At 42.1% G+C, this 26,420-nt stretch overlaps 1 protein-coding gene across 1 annotated transcript in view; it reads left to right on the forward strand.

Annotated features, from left to right (window-relative positions):
• Positions 1-26,420, forward strand: part of LOC132887355 (dysbindin domain-containing protein 1-like) — a 57,112-nt gene that overhangs the window by 21,747 nt on the left and 8,945 nt on the right. Inside the window, exon 3 of the mRNA XM_060922822.1 lies at positions 5,855-5,989. Coding sequence (XP_060778805.1) covers positions 5,855-5,989 — 135 coding nt within the window. The remainder of the gene's footprint in view (positions 1-5,854; positions 5,990-26,420) is intronic.

The following is a 26,420-nucleotide window of genomic DNA, read 5'->3' on the forward strand; positions in this document are numbered from 1 at the left end:
ACTCAATGCAATATTTTAAAATTTAATTTGGGACTGCAGATTCTGTCAAAAACATGTTAAAAATGGCTAATATTTCCACAATAATGATAGGATGGAAGAACCACTGACTGTGTAGCTTCTTTCCGACCCTCAGACAAAAACAGTGAACAAAAGTGATACATTATGTCACATTTAGTTTACTTTTATGACCCTAGAAGCTAAACTTGAAAAAGGCAGCCTTTGGTGTGAAAGTGCCCTAATCTCGCGATAAAAAAATTATCGCCGTTAAAATTGAGTCAAGTTAACGCATTAATAACTCGACATTTTTGACAGCACTAATATATAAATAAATAAAATAAATTTAGGGGCGGCACGGTGGTGTAGTGGTTAGCGCTGTCGCCTCACAGCAAGAAGGTCCGGGTTCAAGGTCCGGGTTCGAGCCCCGTGGCCGGCGAGGGCCTTTCTGTGTGGAGTTTGCATGTTCTCCCCGTGTCCGCGTGGGTTTCCTCCGGGTGCTCCGGTTTCCCCCACAGTCCAAAGACATGCAGGTTAGGTTAACTGGTGACTCTAAATTGACCGTAGATGTGAGTGTGAATGGTTGTCTGTGTCTATGTGTCGGCCCTGTGATGACCTGGCGACTTGTCCAGGGTGTACCCCGCCTTTCGCCCGTAGTCAGCTGGGATAGGCTCCAGCTTGCCTGCGACCCTGTAGAACAGGATAAAGCGGCTAGAGATAATGAGATGAGATAATAAATTTATTTTCCTTAATCTGCACTATTTTGATCAAAGAATACAGCAGGGCAAGCATGGCAGCAGACATTTTGATTCAAGAGAAAATTACCCAGAATTCCGTGCACTGGGGGTCTGAGGGCTCTAGAGGACCTGGTGTGAACAGAAAGAGGACTGAGGCCCCATCAAAGCTTAACTGGACCAGAAAGAGAACCCAGTCCTCTTTGTAATAAATTCACAGTGTGAACACAAAAAGAACTGAGTTCTTTTTCTGTTGGTCCACTTTTTGGTCCACTTAAAGAGGACTGAGTCTGGTTCCTTTAAAGGGGACCAGGTGTGAAAACACCCTAACTTGTCTTGCAGATCTTCCACACAATTAAATACAACTATATATAAACAGTTAAGAAGCACATTCATTAGCAGAGATGTCCAGAAGCACTGGCGACCGGTCTGCACCGGCTACTCGATCCCAGAAAAAAAAAAAAAAACTTGCTTTTCAATGTTCAAGTGATCTATATTGTCTCCGTTGCCCATCGTTTGCTGCAAATCCAATTATTCCACCACGAAATTGTCTTCAGTTCAGGTCTAGTGTGACCGGAAGTGACGCCATATTTGTTGATCAATTCTTGTGCTCCGATTGGCTGACCCGGACCATGTGACCATGCCATAGCATGTGTAGTTATGTTACAGAGCCAGGCAGCGTACTACAGAGGGTAACTGAGAAAGCCAAGCACCTACACATCTGGAGGGAAATTTCATACGTATTTTACAGGGAAATGGCGAGTAATTTATTAGCTGAGAGTGCACCAGAAGGCATGTACATTTCAAAATTTTATGGGGGCATGCCCCCAGACCCCCCAGCATTACCACACCTTTGGCGCACTGTAGCAAATTCCAGAGCTGCCTACTACTTTTTTAAGCTGGCTACTTTTTTTTTTTTTAAGCTAACCCTGATTCGTAAATTAAAATTTGTAATCATTGGTAAAGCACTGTGGTAGAAGAGGAATAAAACACTTGGGGATATAGGAATTGTTATAGGAAAAGAAATAATTGTGAGGTTGCAACTTTGTGGTAACATTTTTCTGAAGAACCACATATATGGTACAGTGTGTGTGATGATGGTGGTCAGGTGAACACATACTTTTGATCATTCTCTCTCATTATCTCTAGCCGCTTTATCCTTCTACAGGGTCGCAGGCAAGCTGGAGCCTATCCCAGCTGACTACGGGCGAAAGGCGGGGTACACCCTGGACAAGTCGCCAGGTCATCACAGGGCTGACACATAGACACAGACAACCATTCACACTCACATTCACACCTACGCTCAATTTAGAGTCACCAGTTAACCTAACCTGCATGTCTTTGGACTGTGGGGGAAACCAGAGCACCCGGAGGAAACCCACGCAGACACGGGGAGAACATGCAAACTCCACACAGAAAGGCCCTCGCCGGCCACGGGGCTCAAACTCGGACCTTCTTGCTGTGAGGCGACAGCGCTAACCACTACACCACCGTGCCGCCCACTTTTGACCATGTAGTATATAAAATGCTTTATAATCCAACAAGGCACTATTAACACCCTGATCATCTCCATCCCACTCAACTGCTACATGATCATTACCAGGATGGATATGAATAATCCCAAAGTATGAAGCTGATTCAACAGCTGGACAATGGATGTGTCCCCCTGACTGACTTCCCATCTTCATCTCCGTCATCAAAAGGACAGCTCACTGTGTTCCAGGCTCTGCTAATCGAACAGCATGGCCTTCATTAAGCTCGACCCTTACTGTGAACTGCCAAAGGCTCATATTCAGTGTTTGGTTCACCCCCTGGGGAATGAAGACTCATTAAGAGACTTCAAAGCCTGGAGAGTCTGTCTGGTTCCATACCTGTCTTCTTGTCGTCTTTCTTTATCCACACAACATGAAAATTGTAAGGCTTTAAGACAGGACAGAGAAAGTTAGCGGCTTCAAAGTAGAAACCTACCCTCTGGGAAAGGTGTGGTGTTGTTTTTTTAAATCCATAAAACCCAAAGTGTCTCCTTTTTAAAAATGGAAAGATTTAGCATGCAAATATCAGACTATTATGACTTTTTTGTTCTTGATTCTGATTGGTCAAATGGTTTTGTATGGCATACATTCTACATAGGGCGGCACGGTGGTGTAGTGGTTAGCGCTGTCACCTCACAGCAAGAAGGTCCAGGTTCGAGCCCCGTGGCCGGCGAGGGCCTTTCTGTGCGGAGTTTGCATGTTCTCCCCGTGTGCGCGTGGGTTTCCTCCGGGTGCTCCGGTTTCCCCCACAGTCCAAAGACATGCAGGTTAGGTTAACTGGTGACTCTAAATTGACCGTAGGTGTGAATGTGAGTGTGAATGGTTGTCTGTGTCTATGTGTCAGCCCTGTGATGACCTGGCGACTTGTCCAGGGTGTACCCCGCCTTTCGCCCGTAGTCAGCTGGGATAGGCTCCAGCTTGCCTGCGACCCTGTAGAAGGATAAAGCAGCTACAGATAATGAGATGAGATGAGACATTCTACATAATCTAATTATGATACTAATGGACATTAAAATTATGTGTTTAGAAAACCAAGATTCTGCAATCGATGACAGTGGCATTTTCTTTAAAAAAAAAAAAAAAAGAGAAATTAAGTCTCTAGTGACAAAGTAAGTTGTGCTTTGTGTTACTTTGTAATGCAGCATGCAATTCTTTGTCAGAGTTGAAAAAGCCATGAAGACAGGAACTTGTTTTGCAGGTGTTCCACAACATTAAATGTATCTACATTGCCTGGCCAAAAAAAAAAAGTCACCATTTGGATTTGATTGGATAATTACTGCAGTGATTAATATGTTTCAGGTACTAACACCTTCTTTTAACCCAACTGATGCAGTGAGTAGCTTCTCTTTTCTTAAACAGACATACCGGAAGTCGTATCATGTGGTTACTGTGTTTCAGAAGGGTCAAATAATTGGCAGACATTGAGCAAAGAAAACCACGAATTGGGTTCAAAACCTATCCAACGTATTATGAAAACCTGGAAGGATAGTGATGAACTGTCAACTTGGTGGAAGAAATGAGATCGGAAAAAAATCTTGCCTGAGCATGATCAGAGATCACTTAAACGCTCGGGTGAAGTCGAATCATTAAAAAAATCGACAGAAGAACTCGCAGGATTGGGACTAAACATCTGTATGACTATAAGAAAACCACTTATTGGTGAAGATAATTAGAAGAAAAGGCTTCAGTTTGCATAGTGGGAGCATAAAGATGGGAGCAATGGAAAAGGTCATGTGGTCTGAGTCCAGGTTGACCCTAGCCTGGGCCCGCCCATCCTAAGCGTGACGCAACACGAGGGCCTGTTGCGAGCTTAGTCTGGCCAGGCAAGCTATCTACAGCTCTTCCTAGCTCCCGAAAAATCGGGAACTAATCAACTTTGAGCATCTCCAACGGCCCTGGGTAGAGGCGCGTACAAGGCAGTGACGTAGTAGAACTGCGACCAGAAGCCATAGTTTGTTTTTTTTTTGGCGGACTTTTTTTTTTTTAATTTCCCAAAACATTCAAAATACAAACAAATAGAGCACCATATATATACAGATCGGGAGCCATAGATTGTTTACAGAATCTATGCCGGAAGCGCTTCATTCACATCACGAACATGGAGCAGCGGCAAGCCTTTAACACCGCGGTAGATGCTGTATTGAAAGCATTCAACAGGAAGTTCTCATTGAAAACGGAGCAAAGAGCAGCGCTGGAGGTATTTATTGAAAGGAAGGACGCTTTCGCCTTGCTCCCGACCAGCTTCGGTAAGAGTTTAATCTACCAGTTAGCCCCGCTGGTAGCCAAATCAATGGGGCTCAGCGAGAATCCTATCGTCGCGTCACATACGTCAGAGGAAAGAGTGATGTGATTTGGTTTAAGCTTCGTCACAGCCTTTTCTGGCTTCGACCAGTAGCAAACTGAGGCATTTCAGGGAGGCGGGTCAACCACGGGCTCTGGGAAACGGTTGGGCTTAATATCTTGGCCAGACCAATAGCTCGTAGAGCTTTGAAGTCGCGTCAGCCAGGCTAGGTTGACCCTATTCCAGAGTGATGGGCGGGTCAGTGTAAGAAGGGGAAGCACATGAAGCGATACGTCCATCATGCATAGTGTCCACTGTACAAGCCTCTGGAGGCATCTGGGCTTGCTTCAGTCAGTCAGATCAAGGTTCAGCAATAAAATGAAGTCAGATGATGACCTGAATGACCAGGTTCACATCACAGCAATGGATTTTTTTCTTCCCAGATGGCACGGGGATAAAATTAGGGCTCAGGTTGTGAAAGAGTGGTTCAGGAATCATTTTCACACAGAGTCCTGTCCTTAACCCCATTGAAAATTTTTGGGAAACAGGACATGACTTTACAGAATGGTTCGACTCTCCGGTTAAAAATTAATGCCACTCTGGATGGAAGTACACTACCGTTCAAAAGTTTGGGGTCACCCAGACAATTTTGTGTTTTCCATGAAAAGTCACACTTTTATTTACCACCATAAGTTGTAAAATGAATAGAAAATATAGTCAAGACATTTTTCTGGCCATTTTGAGCATTTAATCGACCCCACAAATGTGATGCTCCAGAAACTCAATCTGCTCAAAGGAAGGTCAGTTTTATAGCTTCTCTAAAGAGCTCAACTGTTTTCAGCTGTGCTAACATGATTGTACAAGGGTTTTCTAATCATCCATTAGCCTTCTGAGGCAATGAGCAAACACATTGTACCATTAGAACACTGGAGTGAGAGTTGCTGGAAATGGGCCTCTATACACCTATGGAGATATTGCACCAAAAACCAGACATTTGCAGCTAGAATAGTCATTTACCACATTAGCAATGTATAGAGTGGATTTCTGATTAGTTTAAAGTGATCTTCATTGAAAAGAACAGTGCTTTTCTTTCAAAAATAAGGACATTTCAAAGTGACCCCAAACTTTTGAACGGTAGTGTAAATATTGTGACATTGCACAAGGTTGTCACAAAAAAAGTTGTCACTTTTTTTTTTTTTTTTTTTTGGCCAGGCAGTGTATAAACAGAAAAAAAATGTATATTGTTGGCAAATTAGTAGTGCTCAGCAACTAGCAGTGAACATGTTCAAATTCCTGGTGATGTTGTGTTGCAGAACCTCTGAGCAGCGTTTCATCTCTCGAGGTTCACTTTGACTTGCTTGACCTGACAGAACTCACGGACATGTCCGACCAGGAGCTGGCGGAGGTCTTCGTCGATTCTGATGAAGAAAACCCCGAGTCACCTGCAAGTGAGTCCATCATACACTCCGTACAGGCTCTGTCGTTGAGGAATTAGTGCTGTTACCATCAGTGATGTGTAATGATTGATTGATTGAAAAAAACGTGTATAGGGTCCATTGTGTAACAAAGGTCACCCAGGGAAACCCTATAAACTCTATCTCGGTAAATAACATAATTGTAGACTTAATGAAGAAGAACACAAACACAGTGAAATTCCTCCTCTGCGTTTAACCCATCTGAAGCAGTAAACACACACACACAAACCCAGAGCAGTAGGCAGCTCTGCTAATGCAGGATTAATTTTTTAGTTATCATACCTGGTGTTTCCTCTTATTTAAAAGGTCCATGTCTTTTGCAGTGAAAGTTCAGAGCTGTATGGTTAAGCATGCATTTTGTTTGAGATGCATAGTTTAGATTGTAGTTGTTACAGAAGGTTTCAAATAGTGACTGGATCGGAAGGAGTTCAATCTGGAAACTCTGATTTGTATCTGACCCCCTCCTGTGTCTGAGCGAGTGTGACAGCTTTGTAGCAGACACACAGCACATAGAACAGCCATCTGTCCTCTCGAGTGTGTGTGAATGTGCACTGCTCATGTGTCTTGACATGCGTTTCTTTTAAACTGCGACAAGCGACCGCTCTTCCGATTCAGTATCACCCTGTCACTCCTTTAATCGCCCATCACCCTGGTACACTTTAATGATTTACTGTCAGAGGACAAAAACACGACACCTCACTAATCAAGTTGGATATGAACTACTTTATATATAAATCATTCACAGACCCATTGACACACAAACTAATTTGCTGCATTTTTAAACACTGTTTACTCTGTCAAATGCGTGTGTTTATTTTCAATTAAACACAAGTTTAATGAAAATTTGTGAAATTCAGGTGTTTAATATTAACGATTTAAAAGAAATCCATAAATTAAGACAGATCTGGCAAGATCAACTGTGAGCGATCGCAAGCCAGCGATCGAAGGAATAGGACACTTATTGTATGAATGTTGACTTCAACAAATAACGAACCCTGAAACAAGTAAAGAGCGGTGTCTTTCCCCAGGGATTTCCAACAGCATCCTGGTAAACTGTCATTTTGAAATCGCATTTTGCTTCTTGAAATAGTGTCAAAATCCACCCTGTGTGTTTCGTAAATACATTCAGTCGGTAAACAGGAAGTTGATGTGCGACAGACCTGAAAACGGTATAGAACCCCAAGCTGGAGCTCGCTACCAAATATCAAGCAGCTGTGATTTGTAGTTGCTGAGAAAAAAAATGTGTTACGAAAATTTTGTAAATCCACGCTACAGTTGGGTCCATAAATATTTGGACAGAGGCAACATTTTTCTAATTTTGGTTCTGTACATTACCACAATGAATTGTGAACAAAACAATTCAGATGCAGTTGAAGTTCAGACTTTCAGCTTTAATTCAGTGGGTTGAACAAAATGATTGCATAAAAATGTGAAGAACTAAAGCATTTTTTTTAAACACAATCCCTTCATTTCAGGGGCTCAAAAGTAATTGGACAAATTAAATAATTGTAAATAAAATGTTCATTTCTAATACTTGGTTGAAAACCCTTTGTTGGCAATGACTGCCTGAAGTCTTGAACTCATGGACATCAGCAGACGCTGTGTTTCCTCCTTTTTAATGCTCTGCCAGGCCTTTACTGCAGCGGTTTTCAGTTGCTGTTTGTGGGCCTTTCTGTCTGAAGTTTAGTCTTTAACAAGTGAAATGCATGCTCAATTGGGTTGAGATCAGGTGACTGACTTGGCCATTCAAGAATATTCCACTTCTTTGTTTTAATAAACTCCTGGGTTGCTTTGGCTTTATGTTTTGGGTCATTGTCCATCTGTATTATGAAACGCCGACCAATCAGTTTGGCTGGATTTGAGCACACAGTACGTCTCTGAATACCTCAGAATTCATCCGGCTGCTTCTGTCCTGTGTCACATCATCAATAAACACTAGTGACCCAGTGCCACTGGCAGCCATGCATGCCCAAGCCATCACACTGCCTCCACCGTGTTTTACAGATGATGTGGTATGCTTTGGATCATGAGCTGTACCACGCCTTCGCCATACTTTTTTCTTTCCATCATTCTGGTAGAGGTTGATCTTGGTTTCATCTGTCCAAAGAATGTTCTTCCAGAACTGTGCTGGCTTTTTTAGACGTTTTTTAGCAAAGTCCAATCTAGCCTTTTTATTCTTGAGGCTTATGAGTGGCGTGCACCGTGCAGTGAACCCTCTGTATTTACTTTCATGCAGTCTTCTCTTTATGGTAGATTTGGATATTGATACGCCTACCTCCTGGAGAGTGTTGTTCACTTGGTTGGCTGTTGTGAAGGGGTTTCTCTCCACCATGGAAATTATTCTGCGATCATCCACCACTGTTGTCTTCTGTGAGTGTCCAGGTCTTTTTGCATTGATGAGTTCACCAGTGCTTTCTTTCTTTCTCAGGATGTACCAAACTGTACATTTTGCCACTCCTAATATTGTAGCAATTTCTCGGATGGGTTTTTTTTCTGTTTTCGCAGCTTAAGGATGGCTTGTTTCACCTGCATGGAGAGCTCCTTTGACCGCATGTTTTCTTCACAGCAAAATCTTCCAAATGCAAGCACCACACCTCAAATCAACTCCAGGCCTTTTATCTGCTTAATTGAGAATGACATAACGAAGGAATTTCCCACACCTGCCCATGAAATAGCCTTTGAGTCAATTGTCCAATTACTTTTGGTCCCTTTTAAAAACAGGGTGGCACATGTTAAGGAGCTGAAACTCCTAAACCCTTCATCCAATTTTAATGTGGATACCCTCAAATGAAAGCTGAAAGTCTGGACTTTATGTCCATGTCCATTATATAACTATAACTTGAATATGTTTCAGTAAACAGGTTAAAAAAAAACAAAATTTGTGTCAGTGTCCAAATATATATGGACCTAACTGTATATGTTTTTCGTAAAGACATTCAGTCGATAAACAGGAAGTCGATGTGCGACAGACCTGAAAACGCTATACACTGTACAGAACCCCAAGCTGAAGTCTGGTACCAAGTGGCTATGATTTGTGGTTGTTGAGAAAAAGGGTTGTTTCAGACAGACGGATGGACAGACATAAACCAGTATTCCCCCCCCCCCCCTTCCTTTGGAGTGGGGGTTTAAAAAAATGACAAAATGGTGGATAAACGGTGAAGGAGTACTTCCTAAACTTAGGACGTGCCCTTTCACTGTTTATCCGCCATTTTGTCATTTTAAGATCTTTGTGTCACGTCAGATTTTTGCCTTATATGGTGTTTTGTGGGTGTGGCTAAATCTACCCTGGTGAAAAATAAATGTGCCAAGTGTACTAAAATTTAGCATACTTTTGTGTACTTGAAGCCACACTAAATCATCAATATCCTTCAAGTGTGTTTATGATTAGTTAACTTGAGGCATGCTATTTTGGAACAACTAATTTTGTACTAAATATATTTTAATTGTAATTAAATTGTAGAAAAGTGCAACCTGAAGTGTATTTAGTGTACTTTTATGTGCTAAAGTGGAACAACTTAAAGTGTATTTTGTATACTTTAAGTATATGACTTTATACAGTATGTACTAATATATGCTTAATTAGTACTTTGTTTGTATTATAAGTACCTTAAAAATTAGTACACTTTAGAAATTACACAACTTTCACTTAAAGTATATTTTAGTATAATATATTTCTATAAAGTGTAATATAGTATAATTATTTTAAATTGTGTTAGTGTGAAAGCGTGATGTTAGTATACTTTTTATATATTTACAAAATGTACAATTTGTGTAAGTACATTTTCAATATATTATTGAAAATATGAATATACTTTAAATACAATAAAAAATTTTTCACCAGGGTCAAGTCAAGTGGGTTTTTATCATCATTCCTCTGTATAGCTTGAATACGTTGGAACGAAAAGTCGTTTCTCCAGGACCATGGTGCAACACGAGCAATAAACAAGGCAATAAAAAAAGTAAAACATGTGGGACAGTGAATATATACACAGGACAATAAATACACAGAATACACAGCAGTATGTAAAAGTTTGGGCACCCCTGGTCAAAATTGCTGTTACTGTGAACAGTTAAGCAAGTTGAAGATGAAATGATCTCCAAAAGGCATAAAGTTAAAGATGACTCATTCCCTTTATATTTTAAGCAAAAACACCTTTTTTTTTAATTTTTTTGTTTACATCTTTTACATTTTCAAAATGACAAAAAAAGGAAAAGGGCCCAAAGCAAAAGTTTGGGCACCCTGCATGGTTAGTACCTAGTAACACCCCCTTTGGCAAGTATCACAGCTTGTAAACACTTTTTGTAGCCAGCTAATAATCTTTCAGTTCTTACCTGGGGGATTTTCACACATTCGTCCTTGCAAAAGGCTTCCAGTTCTACAAGTTTCCTGGGCTGTCTTGCATGCACTGCTCTTTTGAGATCTATCCACAGATTTTCAATGATGTTTCGGTCAGGGGACTGTGAGGGCCCGGGCAAAACCTTCAGCTTGTGCCTCTTGAGGTATTCCATTGTAGATTTTGAGGTGTGTTTTGGATCATCGTCTTATTGTAGGACCCGTCCTCTTTTTAACTTCAACTTTTTTACAGATGGTGTGATGTGTGCTTCCAGAGTTTGCTGGTATTTATTCGAATCCATGCTTCCCTCGACCAATGAAATGTGCCCTGTGCCACTGGCTGCAACACGACCCCAAAGCATGATCGATCCACACCCATGCTTCAGAGTCAGAGAGGTGTTCTTTTCCTGGAATTTGGCACCCTTTTTTCTCCAAACATACCTTTGCACATTGTGGCCAAAAAGTTCTATTTTGATTTCATCAGTCCACAGGACTTGTTTCCAAAATGCATCAGGCTTATTTAGATGTTCATTTGCAAACTTCAGACGCTGAATTTTGTGGCTCGGACGCAGGAACGTTTTTCTTCTGATGACTCTTCCATGAAGGTCATATTTGTTCAGGTGTCGCTGCATAGTAGAACAGTGCACCACCACTCCAGGGTCTGCTAAATCTTTCTGAAGGTCTTTTGCAGTCAAACAGGGGTTTTTATTTTATTTGCCTTTCTAGCAATCCAACGAGCAGTTCTTTCAGAAAGTTTTCTTCATCTTCCAGACCTCACCTTGATCTCCACTGTTTCTGTTAACTGCCATTTCTTTATAACATTACAATCTGAGGAAACAGCTACCTGAGAACACTTTGCTACATTCTTGTAGCCTTCTCCTGCTTTGTGAGCGTCAATTATTTTATTATTCAGAATGCGACGGAGTTGCTTAGAGGAGCTCATGGCTGTTGATTTTAGGGACAAGTTTGAAGAGTCATAGAATTTATGCAGCTTTGAAATCTGCATCATCTGACCTTTCCTAATGAAGAATTTGAACAAGCCACAGCTCAATAAGCTAATTAAGGTCTGGAACCTTGGGAAAAGTTACCTGAGAACTCAAATGTATTAGGGTGCCCAAACTTTCGCATGGTGTTCCTTTTCTTTTTTTCATTCTCCAATTGTACAAAACAAAAATAATACACAAATCTTGCAGAAAACGCTGAAAAGAAATGCCGTCTTTACCTTTATGCCTTTTGGTGATCAGTTCATCTTCTGCTCACTTAACTACACTATATTGCCAAAAGTATTTGCTCACCCATCCAAATTATCGGAATCAAGTGTTCCAATCACTTCCATGGCCACAGGTGTCTAAAATCAAACTCCTAGGCATGCAGACTGTTTTTACAGTTTGGAGCTGGCCCCTTCCTCTTCCAACATGACTGTGCACAAAGCAAGGTCCATAAAGACATGGATGACAGAGTCTGGTGTGGATGAACTTGACTGGCCTGCACGGAGTCCTGACCTCAACCTGACAGAACACCTTTGGGATGAATTAGAGCGGAGACTGAGAGCCAGACCTTCTCGTCCAACATCAGTGTGTGACCTCACAAATGCGCTTCTGGAAGAATGGTCAAAAATTCCCATAAACACACTCCTAAACCTTGTGGACAGCCTTCCCAGAAGAGTTGAAGCTGTTCTAGCTGCAAAGGGTGGACCGACGTCATATTGAACCCTATGGATTAGGAACAGTGGCGGCTGGTAGTCTTTCAAACAGGGGAGGCTGGTCGGTTACGATATTTCCAGATTTTAAAAGAAAAAACATCAATTTTGCCCATACTCTTGCCTCTGATCTGGCTGATTGTTGGCAGCGTCACAAACTGTGAAATAACAGGTTCTTTTGGCCCATTAGCCTACTGTCCAATATACATGATGGTGGTGTTGGGGGGGGGTATATTTTAACATTTTATATTTTAAAATTGTGGCATGTTGTTTAAAAATTGATCATTATTGAAAGCAGCTCTTTGTCAGGAACCTCAGCAGTAGAGCTGGGTGCCACACATTTCATTCAATGACACTTTCCCTATATTTTACTTATTTTGACTGAGAAATGTTTTATTGGCAATTTTGATAACCCTTCACTTTTAATCCAGGTCTGTAGTGTGAAATGTTCTCGGCTGTGTTTTTGTTTAAAAATGTTTTCCAAATTGTAGCTGTGTTTAATTCATATCCAGAGAAATATATATTCCAATATAATATACTCAGCATAAACATTTAAATAGATTCTATATTTTTGGTCCATCCATGACATATTACTAAAGTAGCCTATTTACTGTTGTTGATGTGGGTCACTTGCTGTTAGCCAATTCACTTTCTCGTACCAGGAGAGCTGAAAGGAACGAGTATTATTCCCTACCTTTTTCACCAAGTCAATTTGAGGCGTTGGTCTACCCTGCTCTTTAATTTTAATTTTTTCCTCGAAAGGAAGACTGGCAAATGGCTTCGCCAAAATTAAATCAGCAATGCTTGGCATCCGTGCGCAGCTTTCTTGCTAGCTGACTAGCCCCCTCAAGTTCAAGTTCAGTCACTCAAATAAACGAAATTTCTGGAACTAAGATAGCAAACTTGACAACACTATATCTCATCTCATCTCATTATCTCTAGCCGCTTTATCCTTCTACAGGGTCGCAGGCAAGCTGGAGCCTATCCCAGCTGACTACGGGCGAAAGGCGGGGTACACCCTGGACAAGTCGCCAGGTCATCACAGGGCTGACACATAGACACAGACAACCATTCACACTCACATTCACACCTACGCTCAATTTAGAGTCACCAGTTAACCTAACCTGCATGTCTTTGGACTGTGGGGGAAACCGGAGCACCCGGAGGAAACCCACGCGGACACGGGGAGAACATGCAAACTCCACACAGAAAGGCCCTCGCCGGCCCCGGGGCTCGAACCCAGGACCTTCTTGCTGTGAGGCGACAGCGCTAACCACTACACCACCGTGCCGCCCAACACTATATTTACACTATATTTACTTGATAACACTTTATTTACAATGAAAATATATACAAACTAAAAAAGCTGGTAGAAACCGTATGTAATGAATGAAATTGAAATGTGAGCTGATCTCTTACAATACACCACAGCACTTGCGAATCCGCATGGGACTGAACTGAAATTCACCGCTGCCTGTCTATAGTTGAAACGAGCTGTCAATCAAAGAAAATATCCGGCCGCTTTCACCAGTCACCAGTCTCCTCGCGGAAACTGCCATGTCCCTCCCACTGTGAGGCTGGGAGTCCATAGGCGGGCATTTTCGCAGTATTTGTCCAATAATCGTCTTGCATTTTGAGATTGAAAAGCGCAGAGCTCTCAAATGCCATTGAAGTCCACTGAGGCTGCGCTGCATCGCGCTGTCACGAGGGGGAAAAACTCACGCACACATTAAAGTTATAAGGGAATGATTTCGCACTGTAGTGGGTTGAGCACATATACAGTGGTGCTTGAAAGTTTGTGAACCCTTTAGAATTTTCTATATTTCTGCATAAATATGACCTAAAACATCATCAGATTTTCACACAAGTCCTAAAAGTAGATAAAGAGAACCCAGTTAAACAAATGAGACAAAAATATTATACTTGGTCATTTATTTATTGAGGAAAGTGATCCAATATTACATATCTGTGAGTGGCAAAAGTATGTGAACCTCTAGGATTAGCAGTTAATTTGAAGGTGAAATTAGAGTCAGGTGTTTTCAATCAATGGGATGACAATCAGGTGTGAGTGGGCACCCTGTTTTATTTAAAAAAAACAGGGATATATTAAAGTCTGACCTTCACAACACATGTTTGTGGAAGTGTATCATGGCATGAACAAAGGAGATTTCTGAGGACCTCAGAAAAAGCGTTGTTGATGCTCATCAGGCTGGAAAAGGTTACAAAACCATCTCTAAAGAGTTTGGACTCCACCAATCCACAGTCAGACAGATTGTGTACAAGTAGAGGAAATTCAAGACCATTGTTACCCTTCCCAGGAGTGGTCGACCAACAGAGATCACTCGAAAAGCAAGGCGTGTAATAGTCGGCGAAGTCACAAAGGACCCCAGAGTAACTTCTAAGCAACTGAAGGCCTCTCTCACATCAGCTAATGTTACTGTTCATGAGTCCACCATCAGGAGAACACAGAACAACAATGGTGTGCATGGTAGGGCTGCAAGGAGAAAGCCACTGCTCTCCAAAAAGAACATTGCTGTTCGTCTGCAGTTTGCTAAAGATCACATGGACAAGCCAGAAGGCTATTGGAAAAATGTTCTGTGGACGGATGAGACCAAAATAGAACTTTTTGGTTTAAATGAGAAGCGTTATGTTTGGAGAAAGGAAAACACTGCAATCCAGCATAAGAACCTTATCCCATCTGTGAAACATGGTGGTGGTAGTATCATGGTTTGGGCCTGGTTTGATGCATCTGGGCCAGGACGGCTTGCCATCATTGATGGAACAATGAATTCTGAATTATACCAGTGAATTCTAAAGGAAACTGTCAGGACATCTGTCCATGAACTGAATCTCAAGAGAAGGTGGGTCATGCAGCAAGACAACGACCCTAAGCACACAAGTCGTTCTACCAAAGAATGGTTAAAGAAGAATAAAGTTAATGTTTTGGAATGGCCAAGTCAAAGTCCTGACCTTAATCCAATGGAAATGTTGTGGAAGGACCTGAAGTGAGCAGTTCATGTGAGGAAACCCACCAACATCCCAGAATTGAAGCTGTTCTGTATGGAGGAATGGGCTAAAATTCCTCCAAGCCGGTGTGCAGGACTGATCAACAGTTACCGGAAATGTTTAGTTGCAGTTATTGCTGCACAAGGGGATCACACCAGCTACTGAAAGCAAAGGTTCACATATTTTTGCCACTTACAGATATGTAATATTGGATCATTTTCCTCAATAAGTAAATGACCAAGTATAATATTTTTGTCTCATTTGTTTAACTGGGTTCTCTTTATCTACTTTTAGGACTTGTGTGAAAATCTGATTATGTTTTAGGTCATATTTATGCAGAAATATAGAAAATTCTAAAGGGTTCACAAACTTTCAAGCACCACTGTATTTCTATGATTCTGGATCTGAAATAGCAATGTTATAAGATCGGCTATAACATAAGCCTAGCGCAATTCATCCTACACGATGTTCGTCATTTTTAGAGGAGGCTGAGCCTCCCTCGTTGTCTTAGAGCAATCGCCCGTGATTAGGAATGGGATGTCCCTTAAGCTCATATGTGAGTCAAGGCAGGTGAGCGAATACTTTTGGCAATATAGTGTATTCACAGTAACAGACATTTTCAGTAAGGGTGCCCAAACTTTTGCATGCCATTATAGACTGTAACTGTAAACTTCTGAGAAGTGTAGCACCAAAATTGGCAGCAAAATAAGTCCCATACCGTAAATACTGTATTTATATAAAGTGTCAAATACAGCATTATATAATGAGGTGTGTAATTTTTTTGAGGCATTCTGGGTTTGGTGTTGGAGTGATGGAAACGAGCTGTGCCATGAACACACTTGCTAATTATATTTGATTGATTGTCGTTTATCAACATGCATAAAACAATCTCGAGTACCTAAGGCACAGTATGAACTGACGTTAATAATATTGACATGAAATTATTACAATCTCGCAAAAAAGTATGGCTCTTCCAATTAGGCTCCTTACTAGATTCCGATCATCTGATGTGCCCCAGTAGGCCACGATGACCTCTGGCAAGGCTGACTAATTGATTCACGTGGCACAAAATGTCTTATTGTACATTCACGGAATAAAAATAACGTCAGTCAGTTAGCTAAGTTTAGCTACGATGACCAATCTCACATATAGTACTTCCTTTAAACCAAAATGTCTGATTATAATTCAAACACAATGAACAATGCTCTCATTCGAAGCACTACTTCTAGCGCACTGTGTGGTGTATTTTCTTATAACCAGTGGTGACAGCACAGCTGCTGTTTGCAAGCAGTCACACAAATTAGACTCTCTCTGGCTGCTATTGCTGCTAATAGTGAACGTTTTCCAGCATGCAGTGTTAGTATAAATGGCTCCACTGCCCAGCACGAGGTTCAAATGCGACATGCGGAGTGGGTTAAAACGGGTGCATAAGAGAGGAAAAGCAGACAGACAGACAATTTAAAACTGAAGATGGGTTTTATCCTTACTTAATTATACAGCGCACTCGCTAGCTCTGAGACTTAGCCGTTTATCATCCTGTCAACCTCTGGAAACAGGCCAGTGCATTTGTGGATGCAATATCATGTCATATTGTAATAGATTATAATGGACGCGAGTGTTTTACTGGGAAATACGCCATTCATATTTTCATACGAGCTCCATCCGGGACATGGGGAACGGAAACCAGGACATAAATCTCTACATGTCACTTGTGAGGAAATCAGTGAATTGTTTTAATAAATTTGGGGACTTTTTGTTTGTGAATGTGTCGATATAATAAAAAGAAAATCACATGTTGGCTTGAAGATGTGAAGTTTATCTTGTTGAAAAACTCGCATTTTTCATACAAAATACATCACGGATCTGAGTGACTTATTTAAATCATATTGGTTGGGGTTTTTTTGTGGTATATCAGATATATTCCGTTCAGCTAGCATGATACTAAACGAGTCAAAGACGAGTAACTGAATGGAATATATCTGATATACCACAAAAAAGCCATTATTATTATTATTATTATTATTATACATACACATTCCTTCTGGGTGTTCAATGCGTCTTTCTCTTTCAAAATTCTCTCAAAATCTTCCGTATTTAAAGGTCCCATGGCATGAAATTTTCACTTTCTGAGGTTTTTTAACGTTAAAATGAGTTCCTCTGACCTTCTTAAGTCACCCCAGTGGCTAGAAATGTCATAATGTGTAAACCAAACTATGCCCAACATTTGAGAATGGCGCGTCAAAACGGCGCGTTGATAAGCTCTTCCCTTTACTACGTCTTCCCTTTACTACGTCACTGTATGGATTGCCCGCCTAGTTGTAGTGAGGAGACCATAGAGGACACAACAACATGGCATCACCTAAGCGAGCGAAACATGGAAGTTGCGCTGTACATGGATGTGACAACACAGAAAAGAGTCTGTTTTTACTGCCGACGGGAGAGAACCTGAAGACGCAGTGGCTTAATTTTATTTACTCCAATAATACACCGTCGAGTCTACCTAAGACGGTGTATGTTTGTCGGAAGCATTTTCCTGAGGAATGTTTCCACAACTTGGGACAGTACAGGGCAGGTTTTGCACATCAACTGTCACTGAAGCCTGGGTCCGTACCAAGCATCCTTGCCGCATCAGCCACAAACACCGAACAAGTAAGTGTATAACTGTTAAGTTGTTTTGCCGTGTTTTAAAATCGGTGCGTTAGCCTTGCAATGGCTACATTAGCTGTGCAGCTAACCGCTTCCTGCAGTTAGCCAGGCAATCTGCGCTACAAAACTAAAGAGCATGCAGCATGCTCTGTTAAACTGAGTTTAGTCTGGAAATTGACTGTAACTTATGAGCTTATGTTTGACTGTTGCTCCGCAATGCATGTCTTCTGTTGGATAAGCGCTATGTTGCTGTAGTTGCTGCTTCTATCCTCTTTGGTTATGGAGTGCGTGTTCAAGCCTAGGGTATTATACGTTCGTAAACTACCACTCCGAACACTCTCACTCTCTGTTCTCTGTGTCACATTGAGTTTACGAAAGGAGTCCGAGGGAGAACGGGGTTTTGTATTAGCAGCGTGGCTACAGGCGCTGATAGCAGCGAGTATGTGTGCGCGCAGCTTGGTCAAGCCTCTCCCCCTCCCCCCATGGTCAGCCCCCACCCTCTACCCTTCCCCGCCTCCTGCTTCTCATTAGCAAAACGACGCACTGGGAAAAGCGCTGAAATGGGGCTTTCTCCCAGGAGGCTATATTTACATGCCGAGGGTTCATTTCGAGAAAGGCTGCGGATATAACATCCGGAAGCCTCCACGAGCCCGTTTAAAGCATCAACAAACCACCATGCCATGGGACCTTTAATAAAGCAAACCTGGTGGCCATGTCTGTTTACAAATCGTCCCAGTCGCTCGCTAGCGCAGAAGTTCTACGTCTCCGGCGGGTGACATTTTGTCTTGACAGCCATGCAATATCATAAACCATATTCAACGCTCATTCTCCATTGGGTAGAGTGACATAATACACGTAGGATAAGCGATATGCTAACAATACTGCATGCTATCAAACCAAATGAACAAAACCTGCTAGAAGGGAATAGAACTCATGTTTTTATTCCATCAAAAAAGTGTCCTGTATGTATAATAATTCCTGATATTTCACTCCGATGACATCACTCCTAGTGGTTTCCCGCTGACTAGACGCTCGTTGTCAAAGTGGTGAACCGGTTCAAAATTAAAATTCTTTTCATGTGTTTTGGTGGGTTTTTTTGTGGATGTGTCCATATCATAATAAAGAAGATTACACAGTGGTGCAAAGATATGAAGTTTATCTTCTCGTGTAGAAAATATTTTCACTCTTTCGCTTCGCTCACTTGTAATATATACATTCACCACTATATACATTCAGATTTTCCTCAAGTCTTATCGTGCTTGTTCAAGCCCGTGTTCAGAAGACACTCGGATGGATTTGATCGAACACAGATCATCAGATCGTGCACAAATTTGTGAAGTCCAGACGAGCGTGTACAATGTTATTAGAGCAAAAAGGAGACGTAAGAAATGCTGTTAAACTGTAAAATCCGTGTCAATTTTTAAAACCCTACTTTTCACTCGTGTTGCATTTTGCATTTCGGTCTTTTCCTCACTTGGGGTGGTTTTAACAGAAAAAAATGTACTTTTATATTGTGAACAAAATCCTTATTGTTCTCGAAGAGGGGGTGGTGAAGAGTTTAAAAAAAATACAATAAATAAAGAATTTATAGAGGCTGATGCCTTGTTTATTGGTTTACTGAAATGATAATCATCATAAAATTGTAATTTCACAGCCGTATAGTCCTGGCTTTATCTCCGCCTCTCCTGTTTCTTTCATTCATCTCTGTGCTTAAATTTCGACCCGTTGAGTCCAGACTAAACAGCGGCGTCTGCACTAATGTAGCGTGTTTCCTTCCTTCATGAGAAAGCAGATGCATGTGTAATGAGCCTGGGGAAACGTGGCAGCTCTTGACTGCACAGGTGCAAGTGCAGAAGAGGAGGAGGAGGAGGAAGTGGGGCAGTGAAGCCAAACACCGCCTACACACTGTGCGCTTCAGATGGTTTTATTGGAACAGTGACAGCACGGCCGGCCGGCCGCTGTCTCGCCTCTTGTGTGGTAAATGGAAGTTTTTGCACATGGCTAATGGGTTTAAGCGGTGAGCCATGAGAGAGCCGATCTATCACGTGCTTCCTGTCGAGTGTCTCGCAGAAGGCATGGGTGTGACCTTGTCTAGGATACAGACACACACGTTCAACCAATCCAACACGCCAGACTGATTCGAGATGAATCATGTGACTCTCGTATGTCACTCATCCAAAAGTTGATGGTGAACGTTGCGGATGCAAATCAGAGGTTAATATTAATATAGTGTGATTAGATTCACTTGATTCATCCCACATTGGGGAAATTCACGTGTTACAGTAGCAAGAAAATGTCAAACAGATAACAAATAAAACTGAAATAAAAATTAGACAAACAAATGATTAAATACAAAGGGCTATTTGCATTATCTACCGTGAAAAAGTATAGAAAAAATTGCCTTATTGAGAGGCTCGGAAAAATTGCACATTAGAGGTAGACTCTGTACAGTATATACATGTACATAAATAATATAAGTATGCATAAAAATAGTTTAGGGCCTATATTATTGCACATAATTGCATCGATGAGAGATGGCAGAGGTAGTAGTGGTGAAGTAGTGCAAATATAACGACAAACAGGTTATTGGTGCTACGTTACAAGTTGTGGGTGTTATACAGTCTGACAGCAGTAGGTATGAATGACCTGCGGTATCTCTCCTTCTTACACCGTGGGTGTAGCAGTCTACTACTAAAAGAGCTGCTTAAAGCCCTCACAGCCTCATGTAGGGGGTGAGACGGGTTATCCATGATTGAGGTCAGCTTGGCTAACATCCTCCTCTCACCCACCACCTCAATGGAGTCCAGAGGACAGTCCAAGACTGAGCCAGCCCTTCTGACCAGTTTATTAAGTTTCTTCCTGTCCCTCTCTGAACTTCCACAGACCACAGCGTAGAAAATCGCTGATGCTACCACAGAGTCATAAGAAGTCCTAAGCAGTGTCCTGCACACACCAAAAGACCTCAGTCTTCTCAAGAGGTGGAGACAACTTTGGCCCTTCTTGTACAGGACATCTGTGTTGTTTGTCCAGTCCAGTTTGTTGTTAAGGTGAACACCCAGGTATTTGTACTCCTCCACGATCTCAATGTCCAAACCCTGGATGTTCACTGGTGCAATTTGAGGAACCGTCCTTCTGAAATCGATCACCACCTCCTTTGTCTTGGTGGCGTTGATGTGCAGGTGGTTCAGTTCGCACCAGGCGACAAAGTTGGTGATGTCCTCTCTGTACTCCAGATCGTCCCCCTCTGACACACGTCCAACGATGGCTGTATCATCTGAGAATTTCTGGAGGTGGCAGCTGTCCATGTTGTAGCTGAAGTCAGATGTGTAAAGAGGAAAGGAGAGAGCACTGTACCCTGTGGAGCCCCTGTGCTGCAGACTACCACATCAGACACACAGTCGCGGAGCCTCACATACTGTGGTCTGTTAATGAGGTAGTCGATGATCCATGCAGCCAGGTGGCAGTCGACACCAGCCCCCTCCAGCTTCCCCCTAAGCAGTGATGGCTGAATTGTGTTGAAAGCGCTGGAGAAGTCAAAGAACATGATTCTCACAGTGCCCTCCAGGTGCAAAAGTGACCGGTGTAGCAGGTAAATGACAGCGTCATCCACACCAATGCCCGGTTGATATGCGAACTGCAGGGGGTCCACCTCGCTGTTCGGCAGGTGTCGGAGGTGGGAGAGAACAATCCTCTCCATGATCTTCATTAGGTGAGACGTTAAAGCTACTGGCCGAAAGTGATTGAGCTCCCTGGGGTGCGCAGTCTTGGGAACTGGAACCACACATGATGTTTTCCACAGAAGTGGAACTCTCTCCAGACTGAGGCTCAGGTTGAAAATGTACAGAAGAATCCCACAGAGCTGATCTGCACAGTCCTTAAGCAGTCTGGAGTTGATACCATCAGGGCCAGCAGCTTTCCTCGTCTTGATCCTCCTCAGCTCCTTCAACACCTGATCAGCTGTTATGAAGAGGCGAGGGGTGTAGCCGAGGTGTGACTCCTGTAGAATGAGGTCGGGGGTGGAGTGTGTGGATTGGTCTGGCAGGGAGCGGAGGGGGGTGATGTGGTGTGAGGAGGGAGCTGTTAATGTCAGAGGTATTAGGGGGGGGGGGGGGGGGGGAGTGATGAGACAGACAGGTCAGGACTATGGTGAGTGAGGGAGGGGAGGGTGGGGCGGCACAGTCAAATCTGTTGAAAGAGATTCAACTCATTTGCCCAGTCCTGGCCCCCAGATACAGGGCCCCTCCCACTGTCCTTTGTGTGGCCAGAGATGGTTTTCAGGCCTCTCCATACCTCTCCGGTGCTGCTCCCCTTGAGGCGCTCCTCCAGCTTCCTCCTGTAGCTGTCCTTGCCTCTCCTTATCCCCCTCTTCAGCTCCCTCTGCACTCTCCTCATCTCCTCCTTGTTGCCAGATTTAAAAACCCTCTTCTTCTCGTTTAATAGGGCTTTTAGTTCAGAGGTCACCCAGGGTTTATTGTTGGGAAAACACCGTACCTTCCTGACTGGCACAGTGTTTTCAACACAAAAATTAATGTAATCCGTGATGCAGGTTGTCAGGCTACCAATGTCATCCCCGTGAGGTTCACACAACACATCCCAGTCCGTGGTGTCAAAGCAGTCCCTCAGTGCCATACTGGTCTCCTCAGACCAGCTCCTTACATACCTCTTGCTGGGTGGTTGTTTATTCACCATAGGTATGTATGTAGGGGACAAGTGAACCAGACTGTGGTCAGAACGGTCCAGTGGGGGGAGGGGTGATGAACTATATGCATCCTTGGTGTTCACATACATTAAATCCAAAGTTCTCTCGTCTCTGGTGTGGCATTTCACATACTGAGTGATCTATCGTTTCTATATATAGTAACAACTCATTCACAGGGACTTCTATAAACAGATTTGTTATTTAACAAAGAAAAATAAATAGATTGCATCGATTTGTGAAATTTCCTCTCCAGAGACGTTTATTACATTTTTATGAATGGAGTCCCCAGTGTCAGCACTTTGTGACTGTCAGCACAGGAAAGTTTACACATTCAGGACAAAGGAGTTCACATGTTGTGGTTTCTCATTAACATGGCAAACTGTATTTTTCCATATTATTATATTTTAGAGGAAGGATAGAGTGACGGAGAGACTCACTCCGTTTATAGCCGCTATAACATAAGCGATAAGAGGAACTAGCTTGTTTCACAGACGTTCCATGGCATTTTATTTATTTGTAATGTTGAATATACTGTACTGATAATGAACCTGAATGTATTCACTTCAGGATAGGCTGTTATAGGAAAACAACACCCATCCATCCACCTGCTGTTTGATGCCGTTCTCTAATCAGCCGATCTCTCGACAGCAGCACGATGCATCAAATCATGCAGATACAAATCAAGAGCTTCGGTTAATGTTGACACATCAGAACGGGAAAAATTGTGATCTCACAGTGAAGTGTGACTTTCTTTCACTGTGGTATGGGCGTTGGTTTGAGCCAGATGTGTATGAGGTTTGAGTGTTTCAGAAACTGCTGATCTCCTCTTGGGGTTTTCACACACAACAGTCTGTAGAGTTTACACAGAATGGTGCGAAAAACAAAAAACAAGCATTGAGTTGTCCGTGACAGTTCTGTGGGTGGAAACAAACACCTTGTTGATGAGAGAGGTCAGAGGAAAATGGACAGATTGGTTTCAGCTTTTTTGCCAGGAAGGATATAGCAACTCATATAATCACTCTTTACAACCGTGGTGAGCAGAAAAGCATCTCAGCATGCAACAGCAGAACAACACATTGGGTTCCACTCCTGCAGCCAAGAACAGGGATCTTAGAATCAAGAACAAGTTCCTATTGGCCACACCTATGGCCAGTGTGTGTGTATAATGAAAAGATAAAATTAGGAAAATAATGTAAGAGTAACTCTGCTTCAACACACCATTAGGTGGAGTGTTTTATTTCTCACGAATTGCTAAGGCATGTTTGTTTATATATACAGTGGTGCTTGAAAGTTTGTGAACCCTTTAGAATTTTCTATATTTCTGCATAAATATGACCCAAAATATCATCAGATTTTCACACAAGTCCTAAAAGTAGATAAAGAGAACCCAGTTAAACAAATGAGACAAAAATATTATACTTGGCCATTTATTTATTGAGGAAAATGATCCAATATTACATATCTGTGAGTGGCAAAAGTACGTGAACCTCCAGGATTAGCAGTTAATTTGAAGGTGAAATTAGAGTCAGGTGTTTTCAATCAATGGGATGACAATCAGGTGTGAGTGGGCACCCTGTTTTATTTAAAGAACAGGGGTCTATCAAAGTCTGATCTTCACAACACATGTTTGTGGAAGTGTATCATGGCACAAACAAAGGAGATTTCTGAGGACCTCAGAAAAAGTGTTGTTGATGCTCATCAGGTTGGCAAAGCTAACAAAACCATCTCTAAAGAGTTTGGACTCCACCAATCCACAGTCAGACAGATTGTGTACAAATGGAGGAAATTCAAGACTGTTGTTACCCTCCCCAGGAGTGGTCGACCAACAAAGATCACTCGAAAAGCAAGGCGTGTAATAGTCGGCGAGATCACAAACGACCCCAGGGTAACTTCTAAGCAACTGAAGGCCTCTCTCACATTGGCTAATGTTAATGTTCATGAGTCCACCATCAGGAGAACACTGAACAACAATGGTGTGCATGGCAGGGTTGCAAGGAGAAAGCCACTACTCACCAAAAAGAGCATTGCTGCTCGTCTGCAGTTTGCTAAAGATCACGTGGACAAGCCAGAAGACTATTGGAAAAATCTTTTGTGGACGGATGAGACCAAAATAGATCTTTTGGTTTAAATGTGGAGCGTTATGTTTGGAGAAAGGAAAACACTGCATTCCAGCGGAAGAACCTTATCCCATCTGTGAAACATGGTGGTGGTAGTATCATGGTTTGGGCCTGTTTTGCTGCATCTGGGCCAGGACGGCTTGCCATCATTGATGGAACAATGAATTCTGAATTATACCAGCGAATTCTGAAGGAAAATGTCAGGGCATCTGTCCATGAACTGAATCTCAAGAGAAGGTGGGTCATGCAGCAAGACAACGACCCTAAGCACACAAGTCGTTCTACCAAAGAATGGTTAAAGAAGAATAAAGTTAATGTTTTGGAATGGCCAAGTCAAAGTCCTGACCTTAATCCAATGGAAATGTTGTGGAAGGACCTGAAGCGAGCAGTTCATGTGAGGAAACCCACCAACATCCCAGAGTTGAAGCTGTTCTGTATGGAGGAACGGGCTAAAACTCCTCCAAGCCGGTGTGCAGGACTGATCAACAGTTACCGCAAACGTTTAGTTGCAGTTATTGCTGCACAAGGGGGTCACACCAGATACTGAAAGCAAAGGTTCACATACTTTTGCCACTCACAGATATGTAATATTGGATCATTTTCCTCAATAAATAAATGACCAAGTATAATATTTTTGTCTCATTTGTTTCACTGGGTTCTCTTTATCTACTTTTAGGACTTGTGTGAAAATCTGATGATGTTTTAGGTCATATTTATGCAGAAATATAGAAAATTCTAAAGGGTTCGCAAACTTTCAAGCACCACTGTGTGTGTGTGTGTGTGTGTGTGTGTGTGTGTATATATATATAGTACTGTAAATTCCAGTTGACTTGGCTTTGCAGGAAGACTGTATCATTGTCATGATAGTCTCCAGAATAAGATGAGGTGTTTGCAGCTGTTCCATAGCACAGCTGCACTTTTTCTTCATCTTACTCAAATTCTTAAAAAAAAAAAAAGGTCTAAACTCGGATGTGTGTGTGAAAACAGTTGTTCATTTTCACACATCATCTAAATCTCAATGCGTTAGCATCTATATTTAAAGATTTTATTTTAGCACAATCTAGGATATAACCCTGCATTACAAGCCTGAATAAGGAGGGCAGGAGGAGGCGGTTTGTATTCGAGTGCATATTAGACATGAATCTCTTTTGACATCTAGATGTGCTTTGTGTCTTCAGCAAAAACATATTCTCAGGCAGATGTGGAAAAAGTGCTGAGAAATGATACTTAAATGAAAAAGTACTGATGACATGACTTTAAAATCTTCCTCAGTTCAAGAAAAGTGGAAGACAAGAATTAAAATCTGAAACGTAAATGTTTTAACTGATAGAATTAAGTTTATGCGCTCATGTCAAAAGTAATTTTTATTGCTCATCTAAAACTCTTGAGGATTTTCGTTTCTAAAGCAGACCCACACTTTTTTTTTTTTTTCTTGAAAATTTTAGATTGTTATTGACTCTCTGTAGGTTTACTGCTCATATCAGGGCTTTCCCCAAAGCGCGGATACGCGGCGCTCCACCGCGCTGTGCGATATCACCGCCACACGGTCACTTGCATAAATTGAACGACGCAGAGTACGTTCCACACCTAAATATCGCCTGTTCCCCTCTGAAAATGAGTAATTTTAGAAATTGGAAGATTTGTAATATATAGGTCTAGATTATCCTGGTACTCAACCCAGAAGTGAAAATAAAGGGTTTCGCTGCGTGCACGAACTGCCATTCACAACCATACATAAAACCACGTTCTCGGCGCTGGTCGCTAGATGGCGCTGTTGCATGATTTGACCTCGAGTCTGTTCCTGGCATCGGAAAATGAAGACGCGCACGACGAAGCGTTTTCATTTCAAATTTAATAAAATGTTGACTTGTGCCTAAATCGGCCCTAGATGCCACCAGAATGCA

The sequence above is a fragment of the Neoarius graeffei genome, chromosome 6 (genome assembly GCF_027579695.1).
Source record: "Neoarius graeffei isolate fNeoGra1 chromosome 6, fNeoGra1.pri, whole genome shotgun sequence".
Lineage (NCBI taxonomy): Eukaryota > Metazoa > Chordata > Actinopteri > Siluriformes > Ariidae > Neoarius > Neoarius graeffei.